This window comes from Geotrypetes seraphini, chromosome 8 (genome assembly GCF_902459505.1).
Source record: "Geotrypetes seraphini chromosome 8, aGeoSer1.1, whole genome shotgun sequence".
Classification (NCBI taxonomy): Eukaryota; Metazoa; Chordata; class Amphibia; order Gymnophiona; family Dermophiidae; genus Geotrypetes; species Geotrypetes seraphini.
Genome location: NC_047091.1, coordinates 134,017,775 through 134,038,480, shown reverse-complemented (window position 1 = coordinate 134,038,480; position 20,706 = coordinate 134,017,775). Strand labels below are relative to the sequence as shown.

The 20,706-nt window shown below is 42.0% G+C and overlaps 1 protein-coding gene across 2 annotated transcripts in view; it reads right to left on the bottom strand.

The window, feature by feature from the left end:
• Positions 1 to 20,706, bottom strand: part of PI4KA (phosphatidylinositol 4-kinase alpha) — a 261,800-nt gene that overhangs the window by 199,537 nt on the left and 41,557 nt on the right. For both annotated transcript variants that reach the window (XM_033956600.1, XM_033956601.1), the window contains exons 12-17: positions 15,769 to 15,869; positions 10,939 to 11,068; positions 8,475 to 8,607; positions 8,072 to 8,167; positions 6,420 to 6,603; positions 5,581 to 5,684 (exon numbers count right to left, since the gene is read on the bottom strand). In XM_033956600.1, coding sequence (XP_033812491.1) covers positions 5,581 to 5,684; positions 6,420 to 6,603; positions 8,072 to 8,167; positions 8,475 to 8,607; positions 10,939 to 11,068; positions 15,769 to 15,869 — 748 coding nt within the window. The remainder of the gene's footprint in view (positions 1 to 5,580; positions 5,685 to 6,419; positions 6,604 to 8,071; positions 8,168 to 8,474; positions 8,608 to 10,938; positions 11,069 to 15,768; positions 15,870 to 20,706) is intronic.

Below are 20,706 nucleotides of genomic sequence, written 5' to 3'. Positions count from 1 at the left end.
CTCTTGCAGTCCAAAGCATGGAGAGCCACTTCTCCAGGGTGAGAATGAGGCTTTGGAAAAAATTCTGGAAGAACAATAGATTGATTGATGTGAAATTCTGAAACAACTTTAGGTAAGAATTTCGGATGAGTACGGAGGACCACCTTGTCATGATGGAAAACTGTGAAAGGTAGATTCCCAACCAAAGCTTGTAACTCACTGACTCTTCAAGCAGATGTGAGGGCAATCAGGAAAACTACTTTCCAAGTAAGGTACTTGAGATGAGCCTTATCAATTGGTTCAAATGGAGGCTTCATCAATTGAGCCAGGACAACATTGACATCCCAGACCACTGGAGGTGGTTTGAGCGGTGGATGAACATTAAAAAGTCCTTTCATAAAGCGGGAAACCACAGGATGTGCAGACAGAGGTTTCCCATCAAGAGGCTGATGAAAAAGCAGTGATTGAGGAAGCTACACTACCTGCGTTAGGAGGAGTCAGTGAGTGTTTGCACTTCAAAACCCTCGATGGTGAAGTTCCCGGGGTTCGTGGAACAGATTGGGTCGAGGCAGGAGGAGAAGACTCCCTCGGAGTTGGTCTCGATGGAGGAGTCCTCGACCTCGATAGATTTCGAGGAGAAGCAGCCGATGTAATAGCTTTTCGAGACTTATGTTTAGTTTTGGAAGAAGTCTCAGGAGCCCTAGATAAACGAGGCATATCCAAAGAAGGCAAAGGTTTCTGTGGCAGAGATGTCTCTTTAAGAAGCTTTGAAGCTAGATGCCTCGAATGCCTCAAGCGATGCTTCGGTCGAGGCTAAGGAGATATTATCCGAGGAATAGGTGAAGAGTCACTGGATGAGAACCTGCAAGGCCTCCGAGGCTTGCCTCGAGATGTTTCGACAGGAGTCTCAGACTGCTGCTCAGGCTGGCTCGAAGGAAGCAGGATCGAGGACGGAAGGAGTTGAGCCACGACTGAGGAAATCTGAGTGGTCAGAATGGCTTTCAACAAGTCCTCGAACATAGGCACCGAGACAAAAGGATCATGTCTCGAAGGTGCAGCAGTGCGCTCCAAGGAGGGTGACCTCGAGGATGAGTATTCCCGATGCTTGGAGGCACGCTTAGCTGGAGGTCTCGAGAAGGCTGGCAGGACCATAGATACGGCCTGAGATGCCCGAGACTCTGGGGGCTTCTTAGAAATGGTACCTGAAGGAGAGACAGGAGACTTACCCGTCAAAGATGACTTCAGAGGAGGTACTGGCGAGGCCTTCGAGACCGAGGGTGTCGAGGTCGAGGCCTTAGTGGAGGCAGAAGCTGGTGTCGAGGTCGAGGACTTAGATGTCGAGGCCGTCCCCGAAGCCAAGGTCGAGGCCTTCTCAGGCGGTTGGTCCATAGTGCCAAAAAGTTGAAGAAAATTGGCACAGCGTAGACGGAAAGGCCCGAGGTTGAAGGGTAGCACAGCGCAGACAAGCATCAGGGCAATGTTCAGGACCCAAACAAACCATACACCAACTATGGGGATCGGTGATGGAAATGGTCTTGTTGCACTGCCTACACCTTTTGAACCCGGTAAGAGGCCGGGACATAGAAAAAATAAAGTCCAACGTACCGAACGAGGCGAGTGGCAGGGCCTAGGCCCAAAGGCCGCTGACCTGAATGGAAAAAAAAAAAAAAAAAAATCGGATAAACCTTTTTTTTTTTTAAGGAGAAGAATGGAAAACGCAAGCACAGCGACTTAAATATAAAATAATAAAAAAGCCGCGGTGAGAGAAGGCAACGAAGGCTGCAAAGCTGAAAAGAAGAGGATTTCTTGGCTCCGCAGAAAACGTTGAACTGAGGTTCCTCACAGGAGATGCGTGCTCTAACTCAGGCAGGAGGGCACTCGCGCATGCGCAGTGCAGCACTCGGAAGCTCTTACAAAGATCTTTAAGCAGGTCTGCTTTCGAGGCTGTCCGCTGTGGGGTTCTGTCGGTGACGTCACCCACTGTTGAGAATATGCTGCCTGCTTTCCTGGGATAAGAGGGAAACTGGAGTTGATTCCCACTATGGTTCCTTGTGACCCGAGGCAAGTCACTGCCCAGGTATAAAACATAGCTTGTAAACCAACTAGTCCCAGAGGCACAATGCTCCATTAACCTGGTAAAAAGTACCGAGTTGCGAGCAATGTTCTTTTAAAGGGCTATGCACACACAAATAGTATGCAAATCACATGTATGCTATTTGTGCAGAGTAGCTCCATAAAAGAGGGGAGGAACTGTGCCTGGCACCTGCTCAGAAGAGCAATTGCTAGGCAAAGCTCCTCCTCCTGCCTGCAGCTGCCATTCTCCCTCTCTGCCTAATCAGCTGATTGTGGCTAGCCAGCAAGGGAAGCCTCGATCAGCTGAGCCAGCAGCCACCACTCTCCCCTCTGCCGGTTCTCAGCTGATCACTGCTCCGAGTCACCATCAGCTGGGCAGAGCAGGAGGACGTACAGGTGCAGTTTTTTTAGGGGGTGGTGTGCAGCTACTGGCAGCATGCACAACAGCTAATGGCAGCTCCAAAACTGTCGTAAAAATTTCCCCATAAAAGGGAGGGGGTGTTCCTTTTAGTGCATCACAAGGAAAGTTTGTTAGAATACTAATGAGCTCCTTGCAATGAATTTGCGTAGGGCTCTTGGTGCCACAGAGAACCCTTTTGTGCATCAGAAGTTGAGCTTCCATGCCAGTAAGACTGCTTTAATGAGTCTTACTGGCACGGAAAGCTTTTGAACATTGGGGCCAGAGAAAATAAGAGTGACTGTATGTAAACTGCTTTAGTTGTACCACAGATAGGTGGCATATTTAGAATCAAGCAAAGAACAGGAGGGAATAAATGTGGATAATCTGAACTCTGCCATCTTTATTAATGATGTCTATAATGTCCATCTACCAGTGGATGTAGACAAAGCCAGACCAGTCTAGAACTAATGGGTTATGTCCAGTGGATGGAGACAAAGAAAAAACAGTCCAAAGACCTTCACCCTTTAAGGATATTGTGCAGCCTAGAATGTTCAGTATTTTTCTTGTCTCCAAGCAGATCGTGCAGCTCCTTCTTTGTGCTGTCTAGTAGCTCCTGGCCTGGTTAATTCCATGTAGCAGCTGAACAGGGGTTATGCTTGTCATCTTTGCTCAAGTTATAATCTGAACTTTCTCATTGAGCTTGGATGACAACCAGAGCTTCTGGGTCCTTCATTCCCCCAGCTTGGGTGGCATCTGGTGGTGCTAGTTCCCTCCCCAACCCTCCCTCCAGATCCACCCCTGACCACAGAGGTGACTTTGGTTCTCTCCTTTCTCTAGGCACCAACCATTTAACCTCCCTCCCAACTCCACGATCCACCCCCATCCCACCCCCCGGGCCTACCGAGGTACCTGGTGGTCCAGTGGGGGTCTTCATGGCAGGAGCGCAGCCCTTTCGCTCCTGCCTCCTTGTGGCTGTCTGCATGTGTATGTTTTGGGTCAGCTTCAACTATTGTCTGCATAGCTTTACCTATTGCAAAACCATATTAATGTAGCACATAGTATTGCAGATGGCAGATAAAGACCTACACTGTCCATCCAGTCTGCCCAACAGGGTAAACTCATAAGGTACAATGTCATACTACATATTCATACTGGATCTTGATTTGTCCTTGCCATTTTTAGGGCACAGCCCATGGAAGTCTGCCCAGCACTGGCCTCTGATCAACCACAATCAGGGCACAGATTGTAGAAGTCTGTCTGGCACTGGCTTTGCTTCTCAATTGTGGGACCATCTAATCACCACTAAGCTTGTTTGGTTCCATGCCTTCCATATAGGATTTCTTAGCTGCTTCTATGATGCTAGCTCAGCAGCCTTCTCTAGGACTCTGGCGATAGTTATTGGCTGCATGGCTCCAGCAGCTTCGCCTGATTAGTTGTTTTTTTTCAGCTTCATTCTGGCTCTTGATGGTACCTCCTTCAGTGGGTACCTTATATGACTGTATTCTGCTGCAGCTTTCTTAATGTGTGCATTTCATTTGCTCATTTGTTGGTGTCTTTCCAATCGTACATTTTATGCAGGCCTCCTCTTTTAGAGGTGTCTGAGGCTTGATAGTTTAGCATGGCTCTTCATTAACTCATGAGTATTCACTATTCATGTCTACGGTGTCCATGAGCTAAAGCCTAGCAGGTTATTCTGGGCTTATAATCCTCTTTCTGTTTTACCCTTATCTCATCACTTCACCAATTGGTTCATGCCTTGTGAATGTGTAACATATTCAATGACATAATTCCTGCTCTAGTCATTAACCATCTTCAATGTTCTAGATGAAGGCTTCATCAAAACATTTAGCACTTTTATATAGTAGGCTTACTTTTAGTTACCTTTGGAACTCCCATTCACTGATGCTGCAGTTCACTCCTTCTCTGGTTTTTATCTTTGTCTCACCCTAACCGGGGCACTGCTTTGCTACATCCCATTCATTCTGGACTGGTCTGGCATAAACGTAACAAAAGGAAAAATTATGTTTCTTATCTGATCATTTTCTTTCCTTTAGTCGTGCCAGACTAGTCCAGAAGCCCACCCTATCTGGGTTTTTTTAAGTGTTTTCTTCTTACACGTGATAGTTTCTGCTTTTCATTTCCTTCACAGAGATGCCTCACATCTCCTGACTCGGTGAAATACCTGCACGTAAGTTGAGTATTAGTCTCATTCTATAATGTTAACAGTATAGCATTGAGCTATATTTGTTATGAGCACCATTGCTTGTCTATTCGAAATACTGAACATTTCAGGCTACATGATACCCTTAAAAGGGCGAAGCTCTTGGGACTATTTTTTCTCTGTCTCTAGTAGATAGACATAATCCATTTGTTCTGGACTGTTCTGGTATAACTAAAGGAAAAAAATTATCAAGTAAGAAACTTAATTTTTCCTTATTGTCCACACTGCTGCGAAGTCCACAAGCACTTTTTACCACTATCTTTGCTCTCATTTTCAAAGTGCACTAATTTTCACACTGAAAATGGCCCAAGGAAAATTCCTGCAGACTATACAATAAAAAAAAAAAAAAAAACCAACACAACCCCACTATGCCTGCATTTTTCTCACCTGATCTCCTTACCCAGGAACATCTCCAATACCAAGGGAGTAAAAGTGTACATGTTGTAGAGCTAAAAGCCTATTTTCACTAACACAAAGGGTGGACAGTTTGCATATGGGTGTGGTGCATTTTACAAAAAAAAAAAAACTGTTTTCGAATTGCCTTTGTAGAGATAAATTTTTATAAGCATTTCTGGACAGTAAAGCATAACATAACATACATTTTTATTTATATATTGCATAAGCCTTTCGGTTCTATGCAGTTTACAAAAGAGGTAAAACTGTCCAAAGTCAGTGAGCTATATATAAATAGCCTTTTATAAAACTTGCCTCCCAATACAAGCATCCTGCCATGTGCACAGTCTGGCACACATACTCAAACAGCGGATATATGTGCTTAGTTTTGCTGTCAAAGACCATACAAGGAAAAGTTATCAATTTACGCAGGTACAAGTTCTAAAAAAATACCCCTTATATGTCTAAGAGGCCTATCAAAGAAATCTTGGCTAGCAGCTAAGCAGGAGGTTACCTGTATCCAGCATCTTTGTAATCTTTTGTGGCTGAGTAAACGACAGAGCTTGCTTTCACACTAATCTGCTGGAAGAGGTTCCAGACTTCCTGGTAAATGTATTGCTGCAAGGACACAAAACTGCATAAACTAGAGCCCATGATGGAAAGCAAGAAACAAAAAGAAAAAAAATGAAATCTATCATCTTTCACATCTTGCAATAAGCAGGAATACAAGAAGCTCCTAATTAAAGGCCCTTGAATGCTGGGATGAGCAACTAGGACCCACGATTCCACATAACCTCAGTAAAGCCACTTATCCAAGGAAGAATAGGCGCAATGAATAAAACATTAATACATCACTGGCCTGGAAAAGAAGACACAACTTAAGCATTCTGTCTTCTAGGCAGATAATTTGCATGGCACATTGTCCATCAGTTCCCATCTCAGTGCCCTCTCTTTTTTTACTGCCAGTAATTACTAATTCCTGACAGATGGTGGTATTAGCACAGCATTCCAGTACTCTCTCTCCTATCACTGCACCAGTGATCACTATGCATCCCTCTCCCCACCACGTAAGAAGATAGACCTAATGCTATGTCCATCACAACCTCTCTCCTTACAATGTACCAGTGATCACTATGCAAACCCCACTATGCAAGTAGACCTAATGCTCTGCCCATTAAAATCCCCCTCTCCTTATACCATACCAGTGATCACTATTCATTGGCAGATGGTGAGATTGGCATGGCACTCTGCCTATCCCAACCCCTCTCTCTTTCCATTGTCAGTGATCACCGTACATTGGCAGATAGTGAGATTGGCATAGCACTCTGTCTAACCCAACCCATCTCTCCTTACATTGCCAGTGATCACCATGCAGCCAAGCTGATCAATAATAAGCACATCCAGCTGGGATGGAGGTTGACAGAATTTCTGCTGCAGAATCTGCAAGATGGGTTCCATAACTTTTGGGGTGTCCCGCAGCGCAACAGCAATGTGCCCCAGAGCTCGGATTGTGTGGTCAGGAATCAAATGGGCATCCCTAAAAATAGAATTTAGGAACACAGAAATGTATTACATGAAGAAAACAGTAGAAGGTAAAACATACAAATCTAGAACACAATGAGAACACTGACAAGCACATACACCCCCCTCTCCACAAAACACTGTGGCTTGGAATCTGACCAAAACTATAACACCAAAATACAGAAAAACACATGTGCTATCACCCAGCAATAAGACAAAAGACTTGGAAACTGATCATAACACCACCATGAACACAAAACTATTATTCATGTGGAGGAGCATAATCAAAACATACGTCTAAGTCCGATTTAGGCGTGTGGCACTAGATGGGAAAATATCCACTTTCGAAAAATAAACCTAGAATTTTTATTTTTTTTTCAAAAATCATCTATGTATCTGGACGTCCAGGCTATTGTTCATCCAGACCGTCAGTATGTCTATCTTTATACCAAATTCTCAACCTAAATTTCATCCAAGCCCCAAATATCCAGAACATTTGGACATGAGACGGGCCAGCATTGTGATGGACTGGCCACCCAGACATGGCAACAGAGCAATGGGGCATCATACAGGGCACTGCTGTGAACTTCACAAAAAGGGTGCCAGATAAACATCTCACCAGAACTCCCTTATAGGTTATGGTGAGCCCCCCAAAACCCACCATACCCACCTATCTATAACCCCAATAGCTCTTATGGCCGCAGGTGGCACCTATAAGGCAGTAGAATAGAGTTTGGGGGATTTGGTGGGTGCACATGTTTCATCATAAATGTAGTGGTTAGAGTGGCTTATGGGCCTGGGTCCTCCTCTTTATGGTTCACTAGCCCACCCCTAGGCTATTTATGACACCTGTGTGCAGCTCTACTAGGCTTTCCAATACCAGGTATGTACTTTATATTCTGATCTTTGTAGGGGTGTGAGGGGGTCAGTGAACACTGGGAGTGTGTGGGGGTCTTTACTTTGTCTCTGCAGTGGTTATCTGGTCACTATGGATACCTTTTTGGCACTTATACCTGTTTTTTTACATTGTCTAACTCACAACGTTTAAGTTTCGTCCAGGATGTCAAGTAAAACATTCATTTATCCCTGCAGGACCAGTCTAGGTCAGCTCACATACTGCCCTAACCACCCCTCCAGATATGCCCCTTTCAGCTCTGGGTGCACAGCGGCATTCAGAGGCATAAAAACTCCCGCGACACATCCAGAAAGTCGGTTTGATTATCGGCACTTGGACAACCTGTGTTTTAGGTTGTCCAAGTGCCAATTTAGGTGGGTTTTTAGACGTCTTTAAATTTTGATTATGAGCCCCTTAGCATCCAGGAATACCTGCCAAAATGCTGATGTTCATTTAAATGAAATGAACAAACAAAACCAAAAACAAGCAACCACCTCACGGACTCCTAATGTCATGTGACAATGAAGAATCTGATTCACAAACACATTGGTTGCATGTTGGACCAGGAAGAGACTGTAAAAATACGCACTTCTCATTCTCTTGTGATATATAAAGGCGATTGGACAGACTGGCTAGGAAAGCCTCCACGATAACAGGGTCTATTGTTAAGCCTGCGTTCAAACACCTGTGGAAGTAAGCATATACATTTTGATTGCTTATGTCTGGTAGCGCTATAGAAATAATTAATAGTAACAGTAGTAGATTAGTTCATTGAGTGGGTACACATTTTAAATAATTAAAATTTTCAACTCTTGTCTACAACAGTTCTATGGAAATGTTTGATTTTCAGCTGCTGATTGCCTTGTTGGTGCCACTCCAGGATTCCCTGGATCCTGTGAATAAGGCCTTTTTAATGTTATGAGAGCAGAGACAGAATAGGCTGCTTAACTGCAGTAAGTACTGATTTTTATACCAATCGTTAGGTTCCTCACCTGCAGATGTTCTCGATGGCTATATCTCGCAGCTGCTCATACATGGATGGCTGGCTTTTCTTGCTGGACATTACACTCATGGTAGACTCTGCATGCTCATTGGTCACACTTATTTTTATGTCATTACCAGTGGCTGAAGACACAGAGAGAACAATGTTAGGAAGTTCAGGTTTATTTCTGAAGAAAGTAGAGGCAGGAATAATCTGCAGCATAAAAAGTTACCAAAGGTCGGACAATAAGCAGTATCAAGCTCTGCGTGTTATTTATCCATTCATTAAAAAAAAAGGAGGAGAAAAAAAACTCAGACGCCCCAAAGATTTTATGCCTGTAACTAAGGCTGGACTCTCATCAGACAATAAACCTCAAAAAAACAAAAAAGAAAAATAATAATTTCTGGAGTTTTTCTTTTTTTTTTTTTTACACCAGTGAAAGAATGAGTCTGGCCCTAGTTAGATATAGAGCTCCTTTTATGAAGGTGCACTAGCGGTTTTATTGCATGCACCGGATTAGCGCACATTAGCCGAAAATCTACCGCCTGCTCAAAAGCATGTGGTAGCGGCTAGCACGCGCTATTCCGCGCGTTTAGGTCCTAGCACACCTTCGTAAAAGGAGCCCATAATGTATCCTCCAAAAGGCCATTTATCCAAGGAAGAACAGGAACAATGTATATAGACATCCTGAAACAGGAATGCACACGAGTCATTACATATTATTGGCCTAGAAAACTAGACATAACTGGAGAATTATGTCTGCTAGGCAGAAGATTTGCATGGCACATTTTCTGTCTATCTGTCCGTCTGTCCCCATCTCAATGCCCTCTTTTCTTTGCTGTCAGTGATCACCAGATCCTGCCCACAATGAAGAACCTCTTTGTTACATACCATCTGACCCTGACTGGTCTGATGAATGATAAAGAACAAAAAATTTGGGTCTTATGTGCTAATTTACTTTCCTTGAGTCCTACCAGATCAGTCCAGAATCTCAGGGTCAAGTTTTGGTTAGTATGATTTTACTTTGAATCCTTGGGCTTGGTTGGAAACTGGTTATACAAATTTATTTTTAAGGTTCTTGGTTTCTTATGGGAAATGCTATCTTTCAGTCTCCACGGTTTGGGGGGATTTTTTTTATTTTATTTTTTTAGAAAGGGGGGGTTTCATCCTGTACTTTGTTAGCAGGAAAGCAAATTTTTCCTTTCACACCTCCTTTCTCCAGATCTGTACTATTTTAGCAACTCTGTCCATATTATCGAAAAAGCTTCCTGCACAAAAATCTCCAGAAGTCTCTGGGGAAGATTCTCAAAACCCACCATGCCTTTAACAATGGTCGCTAAACCAGTTCCAGCCTGGAAGTATTCAATTGGCCAATTCTTAAAGGGGTTCACCGTGGTCTATTCCGAGTTTCCTGGGAGACTCCGACTCTGCCATGCAAATGTAGTACAATGAGGTCATTAATATTTAAATGAGCACTCCAAGTGATTCTCTATTATCGTCAGGTGATTCCCTAATCTTGCTGTGCTACATTTACAGGCAAAATTTTCCAGCAGGTCTGAGCTGTCGTAGCCTTACATTCTGGTCAATGCCTGAGCACTGATTGGCTCAGACATTGACAGGAAAGTATGGCTTTTGACAGCTCAGAATTGTCAGCAAATTTTGCCCCATCCACCTCCGACAACCCCTGACACCCTTGGCAGGAGGGATGCCCACTACCTCCTGCCGTCAGCGATTCCCACCCCCCAACACACCCCAGGCAGGAGGGATGCCCACTCCCTCCTCCCACTGGTGATGTCCACCCCCCTGATACCCCTGTACCTTTCAATCCAAGGCCGGCTGGCCAATCTCTTCAAAATGGCAGGGAGGGGGCCTAAGGCTCTGACCATGGGCTTTAAGCGCCTGGGCCAATCAGAGCCTAAGGCCCCTCCCCGGCACATCACTGGATGCAGGAGAGAGGAAGACAAACCATTTTGAAGAGATGGGCCTGCAGGCCGGAGGGAGTAGGCATCCCTCTGGCTGGCCTTGAAATGAGAGATGTTGGAGGGGGCATCATCAGCGGCAGGAGAGAGAGGGCATCCCTTCTGCTGGGGGGGGGCATGGGAGGTTGACATCCCTCCTGCCAGGGGGGTTGTCAGGGGTAGGAATCACCGGTGGCAGGAGGAAGTGTGTGTCTCTCATGCCGGGGTGGGGTCGGGGACCACAGCAGTGGGAGGGAGTGGCCATCCCTCCTGCCGTCCTTTAATTCGGGGGGTCTTTTTTTTTTTAATGTGTGGATGTATTCTGCACTATCACCAGTGACTCGTCACATGCAAATATAGAGACCCTCCGTAAACTGTTTTTGAGAATGACTTGTCTTTTGCAAAACATTATATTTATGCCTGCGACAGTGGCCCATTGAATTTTACCACAAAGTTTTGAGAATCTTCCCCTCAATGACATTTACAAGCTTACAGGGCCAGACACTCTCCACCTACCTGCATGGTACTGGCTATGATACTTGTAAAGCTTCACAAGCACTGGTGATGGGATCACAAGGAAATCCCTCAGAGATGGGGTAACTGAATGCACCACAACAGGGAAGCGCTCACACAAACGGCCCAGACCCTGAATTCAGGAGGAGAAATGTAAAGACAGGTTGAAAACAGACTTTTACTAATGTTACATTGTAACTCTGAAGGTTTTAATACAGCTCAGCTCTTTTCTTGTCTCAACCTTCTTGGGATTCAATTTATGGACTATGAGGCAGGCCTCAGAGCTCTGCAAGGGTTAAAGGTGCTTGAAATCTTATCAATAACTCAGGACCATACCATCTACCCTCATCCCCAACATACCTAGGAAAGAAGCCACAAGCTCCTCAAGACTCCTTTGAGCTTCTGCTAATTTGTCCTTTTCAGTAAAAGAAAACAAGAAACACGCAGAGGAAGGTGTCTTGGAAGTGAAATGCTGCTTCTCCAAGCAAAAAACCAAAGTCCTACGCAGTACTATAATAACAATGCTAATTGGAATGCTTTAGATTTGCTGGAGATGAAGTCACTGTTTCTTAGCAATCAGAGAACAGAGGCTAGTAATCTCAAAAATAAAGAATTGATTGATATATTTTTTAATTCATTTAATCTATAAAAAAGCCAAATACCTAAATGTAGGACCCAATTAGGCCCCTATTTTCAGCCAAAGTTACTGGAAGATGCACTATGCCTCTTTTTGCACTTTTCTACAGAAATCTCCTGGTCTCCTAACTTTAGACACTAGAGCTGAGGTTTCTTAATCCAGGCACCTAAAGGCCAATTCTATACATGAGGTGCTCACACACACTCATTACATGTGTAAATACACCTAAATGCTATTCTAGTGCAATGTGCCTAGTGGTCCTGAATGCTAGGGTTATTCATCTGAACTCAAGGATCCGAGCAGCTATGCATAGGACAGCCCCTGAGCTCAAAAAATACAAAAGCAGGCTGGCTAGCTAGGTGTCCCCGAGGGTTGATTCTGCTAGTAGCAGACTTCTGAAGCATAAGTCTGTGTCTTCTCCCAGGCAGAGGTCTCAACAAGTGAGAACTCTGGGCACCGAGCCTCTGACTGAACACTTAGAAAAAAATACTCCAAAATAATAAAACCTCAGAGCATAAACACTGCTGAGCAACTTGCTTGCAGAAAAAAACTGAGAGGGGTGGAGCAGCTCCCTGGGAAGGGAGTTCAAAAGATGATTGACAGCATTCTGCAAGTAATTTATTTATTTATTTATTTTAGTATTTACCGTATTTTTTGTTCCATAAGACGCACCTGACCATAAGACTCATCCTAGATTTAGAGAAGGAAAACAAGAAAAAACCATTCTGAACCAAAGTCTCCCTGCCAGGCTCTGCACCCAACCCCACACTCCTTGCCAGGCTCTGTACCGTGTCTCCCCTCTGGTGGTCAAGTGGTAGGCCGGGACAGGGCATAGGGCAGGCAGGGACAGGCCACAGATGTCAAGGCAGACTTTTTAAAATATGCAAAGCCACCTCAGTAACAACTATAGAAAGATAAAATATAGACAACAGATATAAATTCTCAAAACTGACCCATTTTGATCACTAAATTGAAAATAAAATAATTTTTCCTACCTTTATTGTCTGGTGATTTCTTTCTTTCTTTCCTCAGGCCAACAACTGTTCCTTCCTATGTACCCCTCAATGCCTTCCAGCCTTTGTCCTCTTGCTCCCCCATTGTCTGGTGATTTCTTTCTTTCTTTCCTTCCTCAGGCCGAACAATTGTACTTTCCTCCCTCCCTCCTATTTTCCCCTCACTGCCTTCAAGCCTTTGTCCTCTTCCCTCCACCCAACTCAGGCCGAACAATTGTCCCTTCCTCCCTCCCTCCTATGTTCTCCCTCATTGCCTTCCAGCCTCTGTCCTCTTCTGCCCCCCCCAAGCCTGCCCACCCGCCTGCCCACTAGATATAATTATCTCCCGCTGCTGCCGCTGTGAGAACACATTGAGGAAGCAGCAGCAGCAGGGGGGGTTACTCCTGGCTCAGCAACGCAGCACCAGAACAGAAGAAATGAAGGAATTGCTCGGAAAGGCCAGGCGGGTGCAGCGATTGCATGCCGCCACTCAAAAGCTTTACCCCCGACGTCAATTCTGACGTCAGAGAGAAGGTTCGGCCCACCTTCTCGCTGACGTCAGAATTGATGTCGAGGGTAAGGCTTCTGGGCCAGCGGCGTGCAATCACTGCACCCGCCTGGCCTTTCCCTTCCTCTACTTTCGGCGGCAGTCTAAATAAGGTAGCGGGGGGGGGATTTGGGTATTTGGGTAGAAAAAGTGCGTCTTATTGAGCGAAAAATACGGTATATACCACTTATAGCCTAAGTGGTTTTACATTCAGGTACTCAAGCCTAAGGTGGATTCACTGGTGGCGCAGATTTCCCGTAGGTGTGAACCGTTTAAGTGCTACTGAAAATTAGTGAATAGTCCTGAACAAACAATTTCCTTGGTCAGCAGCCATTTCTGATCTGTTAAATCGTTTCAAATATCAACCAGTTACTGATTGATTTTAAAGCGTTGTTGATCAGCCACCCAGCATACTTCATTAACCATATTATTCCATATTCTCCATCATATGCCTAAGGTCCGTTGACCTGAATCTCCTGACAGTGCCGTCTTCAGTTAGTACTCCTGGGGAAATTCTGAGCAAAAAAGTTAAAAACTTCTGCACACTATGGGCCTCTTCTATTAAATTGCGCTAGCAGTTTCTAGTGCAGAGAGCTGCGCTGAATGGCCAGTGCTGCTCCCAACGCTCATAGAGTTCCTATGGTGTCCTATGGCGGGAGGGGCTTTAGGCGCTTGGGCCAATCAGGCCCTAGGATCCTGTGGGTTGGACAGAGGCGGGCCTGCTGGCTGGACGGTGCGAAGACCCATCCGGCCAACTTGGCGGTAAGCTTGAGGGGGGTTCCGGGGTGGGGGGTTCGTTGGGTGGAGGGTCCGGCAGAAGGGGTTGAGCACCTTCCTGCCGGCGATCTTCAGGGAGGCTGTTGGGGGGGTCTGGGGAGGGTGGTTAGGGCATTTTGTTTGAGGGGGTCGTGGGGGGGAGTCCAGCAGGAGGGGTTGGGTACCCTCCTGCCGGCAATCTTTGGGGGGGGCTCTTTCGGCAGGAGGGGTTGGGCACCCTCCTGCCGTGAACGTCGGGGGGGATTGAGGAGGCTGGTGGCTGTAGCTGCGGCCGCTATACTAATCGCGGCAGGAAAATCCCTTGCCGCGATAAAGTATAGCGGCCATGTCTACTTACCATGTAGGCCAGCATTTTGCTAGCCTACATTGTAAGCATCTCCCGCTCTGCAAGGTAGACACGCAGGGCCATCTAGGTTTGCCTAAGGCTACCGCCTAGCCTTAGGTGAGCTTAGACAGGCTTGTGGGCCTCCCTAGGCTCCCGGAGGCGCCTTCAATATAGGCGGTCTGCCTGGGGAGCATTTTTTTAGAAAACGTGCCTCCCGATTGGCTGATTAGACAGCTGTAGGATGCCTACAGCTGCCTACAATTGGGACGCACTTTGCAAAATCAGGGCCTAAATGTGCACCTTAATAAAAGGACCCCTTAGTCTTAGAAGTATAGGGTTACAATGTCTCCAACCCTATGCCAGCTCTGTGATGTAAACAAAATAAATAAAAAAAGACTTTCCTCTCTCTTTTAAGTCCTAGACAAGCATTGGGGATCAAATTTTGGATTAGTCAGTCTGTTCTGATTTTGTGTGTATGTGTGTGTTCTTGTTGAGGTGGGGGTGAATGAAAGGGTGTTGTGCATTATTATTCAATAATATAACTGCAGGGGCCTGGTAGCAAGGAAGTAGGGGTGGGGATGAGGGCAGAGAAGGTTGAGAAGTATGCAGGCAGGTGAGTGTTGAACTAATAAAAACTGTTCCCTGGAATGCATGAGGCCTCCTGTGGTCCCGTACGTCAGAGGAGGGGTGGGACTGCACTAGAGGGAATGTGCAGCTGAGGCTACGGCGATCTGCGAGGATCGCTACTGCCGACCAGCGATCCTCTCAGGCCACGTGAACCTACAAATGATGCAGCACTTGTACCAGTGGGCCAGCTTTGGGGGAAATTTGAAATTGGCTGGCGGGCCAAATTTCAGTACCCAGAGTTTGACATGTCTGCTGTAACACATGAGTCTGAACATGTGTACTAATAGGATAGATATTGTTTGATATGTGGGATAATTTCACATATTTGTCTATGTTTTTATCCTTTTTAAATAGAATGTTTGAATGGGTGTGGAATGTCCTATCATCAACTGGAGTTCTTCTTTGTTTTATATATTTTTTATTTATCCTGGATTGTATATTACTTAGATAATGTTTGTGGAAAAGCAATATAATCAAGTAAAAATAAACTGTACACTATTTTATGAATTCATTTACCTTGGTTCTTCTATAAATGGATATTGTAACTCATGTGTAGTAAACTGTACCTGTAAGTTTTAACTGTCTTACCTTTTTTTGTAAACTGCCTTGCTATGTATATAAAAGGCAGCATATCATTAACTGATTACATTTAAAGTTATCTTTCCAAAGCAAATCTATGCTTGTGTTTTTCTCCTCTGACCCAACCCTGCTCCAGTATATCAGTGACATGCTTTTTCTTACACACAGAATGGAAAACAACCAAAAGCCCCTTTCTGCAGGTTTAAAACAGGGCTTTGGTTGCTACCCACAGAACTTCCGTAGTGAAAACAGCACTATATATCCCATTGTGTCCCTAAAAGAAGGCAGCACTGAAACCACAGGGTACTTGCAGGACCCAGTTTTCACCGCAGCTTCCTGGAAAACAAACCTGCAGGCAGCAAATAAGGAGAGGCATATGCGCAATGATGACTTTGCTAGATGTCTTCGATTGTAGTTTTTCTGACAGCTTGACACAGAGATTTTCTGCACCTTGGATCCAAAAGAGGAAAAAGAAGAAAGGATAAGTATCTAGGAAGTATTTGCTCTTTCTAGAAGCACTGATAACAAGTACAGGCTGCCCCCAAGGCCCAGGAGATATGGGCTCTGGCAAAGCAAAGTAACATGTTTCAGGCAATTTACGTAGAAAGCCATTTGCTTGTGTAAATTGACTGTCTGAAAACTTCCCTCTGCCTAGCTAAAAATATATACAGCATTTAGCCAGGGTGCAAGGAGATGTTCACTGGGCTTCTCAGGAGAGGAAAACATGTTACTAGTTCTGATTTTCAAATCCATATGAGTATGACATCCATACCAGAACCCGTAATAACAAGATTACAAGGAAAGATTAGGTACTTACCTCGATAATCTTCTTTCTGGAATAAGGGCATGCATGTCATGACAAAAGGCAATATTCTCTTACTCACGAGTTGATTGCAGAAGGATGAAATTTACATTCTTCATCTCCGACTCCTTCTCCAGTGCTGTAGATCCCCCTTCAATATGTACCAAAGCAATCGAACAGCACTAAAACAGAAGAATAAGAAGGAGGGGGAATCGTGACATTACACCCTGCCAGTCTAGAGTTAGACTGCCTACTGTTCAGACAAACAGTAATACCTAGAGCTGGAGATTTTCTCCTGTTAGTTAGATAAAAAAAAGAGGGGGAAAAAAGTGTAAAGCAGTAAATGAGACTCTATGAGCTCCATAAGTTTCATGCTGGTTGCTGTTTGTTCCACCTAAGTTGTTTATAGTGTTGTTTAACCTTGTTAATTATTTCTTACAGCGCAGAAAAGAAATGTTTTAGTGGGGAGACTCCCTGTTCCCCCTCCTTCTTATTTTTATTTTTTTATTTAATTTGTTTTCTATCCGGTTTTCCCCAAAGAGCTCAGAACGGGTTACTGGTTAAACTTACATAAAACACAGTTAACAGGTTACAATATGATAATTACAGTACAAGTTTACAATACAAGGTTGTGTTCTAATTTGATGCATACTAGGTTGTGTTCTAATTTGATGCTCTACAAATTTCTTCAGGAAGAATTACTCATGTCTCCTCCCAAGAAGATGCCACACTTCTAGTAGAGTATGCTTGCAAAGAAATTGGTGGCTGTTTACAACAGCCAATGTATGCCAAAGAAACAGTTATCTGGAAATGGTCACCTTAGATGCTAGATTGTCTAGCCTAACAGCACTGGTTAGGACAAAACGATGATCTGACAAACGAAACTCATATCATCTCAACTTACTTGTGGAAGGAAAAAACTGGAGGGGGCTTTATAGCACTGGAGAAGGAGGTGGAGCTGAAGAATGTAAATTTCATCCTTCTGCAATCAACTCACAAGTATGGGAATATCACCTATTGTCAGGACTCGTATGCCCTTTGAACCAGAACATCAGATATAGCCAATCTTCTCTCCAGACCACATATTATAAGCATACACCTACATGAATACAAACCAAATTATCTGTGTCATGAACCCTTTTGAAATAATGTAATCCCTCGATATGGCCAGGCTCTTCTAAATTTTTTTTTTTTTTTCCATTATTTTTTATTTTCTAATTTTACATAAAGTGTACATAATAATAAAATACAATTGATAAATACATATTATCACTTTTATATCTAATACATTATATATCTAAATTTGATTTTCCCCCTCTCCCTCCCCCCTCCCTTTCATTACTTTAATATAATATTTTAATTTTCAAATTTTTTTTTTTTTTTTTAAAAAGTATACAACATATTAGAATACAATTGATAAATATTCAATAACTTTTTTATATCTAATACAATATAATCTAAACAAATTTTGTCCCATTTCCCTCCCCCCACCCTTTTATTACCATTTATTCATACGTTACATTTTGTATAATATATTATAACATACTATATATACATTGATTTTTCTTACCCCCCCTCTATATGTGTCATAAAAAAGATCCTTAAAAGAAGAAAAGAAGAAGAAACATCATATTATTTATTCATTACAGTATTTTGTCAATGGCCCCCATATTTTTATAAATTTAATATATGTCCCCCTTTGTATTGCTATTGTTCTTTCCATTTTAAAAATATGACATATTGTATTCCACCAAAATGTGTAATTTAGGTTGTTGTAATTTTTCCAATTGTTAGTTATATGTTGAATGGCAACCCCTGTCAGAATTAATAAAAGCTTATTATTTTCTGGTGAAATTTGACTTTTTTTTCTCATCATTGTTCCAAATAAAATTGTATCATATGATATTGCAATATGATTTTCCATTAATTTATTAATTTGTGGCCAAATTGAATTCCAAAAAATTTTAATATAAGGACAATGATATAATAAATGATCTAATGTCCCTGGTTCTAGATTACAGTGCCAGCATTTATTAGACTTAGAACTGTCTAGTTTTTGCAATCGAGTAGGGGTCCAAAAAGCTCTATGTAATAAAAAGAACCATGTTTGTCTCATAGATGCTGACACTGTACATCTCATTCTCCAAGACCAAATTAGTGGCCATTGAGATGCATTAATTTGATGTCCAATCTCAATGCTCCAAATGTCTCTTAGACCATTTTTTGGTTTTTTATTCAAATATTCAGATATTAATTTATACCACAATGCGGCTTGATGTCCTAGGAAGTCTGCTTTAAAGCATAAGAACTTTAAACTATATTGATTGTTTAATGATTTCCATTCAGGGAACCCAACCTGAATGGCCTGCTTCAATTGCAACCATTTAAAACTTTGTGTTTTATTAAGACCAAATCTATGTTGCAATTGTGAAAAATCCAGCAGTTTACCTTCTGAAATAATATCATCTAGAGATCTAATGCCTGCAATAATCCAGTTCTTCCAAAGGATTTGAGCTCCGCCAATTTTGATCTTGGAGTTTATCCATATGGATTGATTAGTTGATTTGTATATTGGGATGGGTGTTAATTTATCAATAAATCTCAATGTTTTCCAAGTATCCATTATTATTTTATTTTCTCTGTATCTTTTAGGTATATTGATACTTGGTAAATGAACTAAATTTAGGGGAAACATAAGGCGCCATTCCAAATATAACCAATCTGGTGCATTATCTATAAGTTCTGGGAGGATCCAATACATACCCTGACGTAGAATATAGGCTTGATGGTACCTATAGAAATTTGGAAAATTTACCCCACCCTCCTTAATTGATTTTTGCAAAGTTACTAAAGCTATTCTAGGTGTTTTACCAAGCCAAAGAAATTTTGTTAAAATTCTATTAAGCTTTTTATAAAAGGACCCCTGAAAATAAATAGGTATCATACTCATTTGGTAGCAAACTACAGGTAATATCATCATTTTAATAGTTTGAATTCTTCCCCACCAAGAAATATGTAATGGGTTCCATTGTTCACACAACTCCGTAACTTTTTTTAATATATATTTTTCATTTTCTTTTACAGTATCTTCAATTGTATTTTTAACTTGAATGCCAAGATATTTAAATCCTTCTTCTTTCCATATGAATGGAAAAGTATCAAATAATCCTTTTACACAATGAACATTCAAGGGTATAATTTCAGTTTTATTCCAATTAATTTTATAACCTGAAAATTTGCCAAACTTATCAATTAATTCTAATAAAGAAGATAAGGTAGACTCTGGATTTCTCAAATAAAGCAAAATATCATCAGCATAAGCCGAAATTTTATATTCCATATCTGAATATGGGATACCTTGTATCTCCTTCGTTTGCTGCATTGCTAACAATAAGGGTTCTAATATAACATCAAATAACAAAGGAGATAAAGGACAGCCTTGTCTAACTCCCCTCTGCAATTGAAAACCATCAGATATTTTATTATTAATATTTAGTCTTGCAATTGGGAAGCTATACAAAGTTTTTACCATTTGTATAAATCCAGAACCTATACCAAACCATTCTAAAGCCTGATACATAAAATTCCATTCTACCCTATCAAATGCCTTTTCAGCATCTAATGAAACTGTAAAAGCCGGTTCATCCATTTTTTTTGATAAGTTTAGCATGTGAAATAATAATCTAGAGTTATTGGAGGAGTGTCTTTTAGCAACGAAACCCGTTTGATGCATATCTATAATATGTGGGAGAGCTTTGGCTAATCTCAAAGCCAAAATTTTCGCCAAAAGTTTATTATCAACATTTATCAAAGATATAGGCCTGTAATTTGAAACCAAAGTAGGATCTTTATTTGGCTTAGGCAAAACAATTATTATTGATTCAGCCATAGTACCTTTAATATTACCTTTTATAAGTTGTGTCTGATATAAATTTAATAAATGTGGGGAAAGTATATTTTTAAATGTTTTATAAAATTCTACTGTATAACCATCACCACCTGGAGCGGATCCAACTCTAAGAGATCTCAATGCTGTTTCTAATTCTTTTAATGATATAGGTTCATCTAAACTCCGTTTTATATGATCAGGAACCTTAGGTCCATTAATTAAATCTAAAAAATTTTTTCCGTCTTTTTGTCTCTCCAAATAAGGTTCGGAAGAATATAGGTCCTTATAAAAATTTAAAAATTGTTTTAATATTATATTTGTTTGATTTGTTATTATACCATTATCATCTTTTATTCCATTAATATTAGTTCTCCTTTTTTTTACCTTAAGATAATTTGCCAATAATTTCCCTGCCTTATTAGAATTTCCATAATACATTGTTTGCTTGGAAAACAAATCTTTTCTTATCATTTTTGAAGTTAATTCATTATATTTACCTTTTGTTTTCAAAAGAGCTTGTAAAACTTCATATTCCCATTTACTTATCAATTTAGCTTCTAATATTTTTATTTCTTTTTCTAATTCTATATATTGTT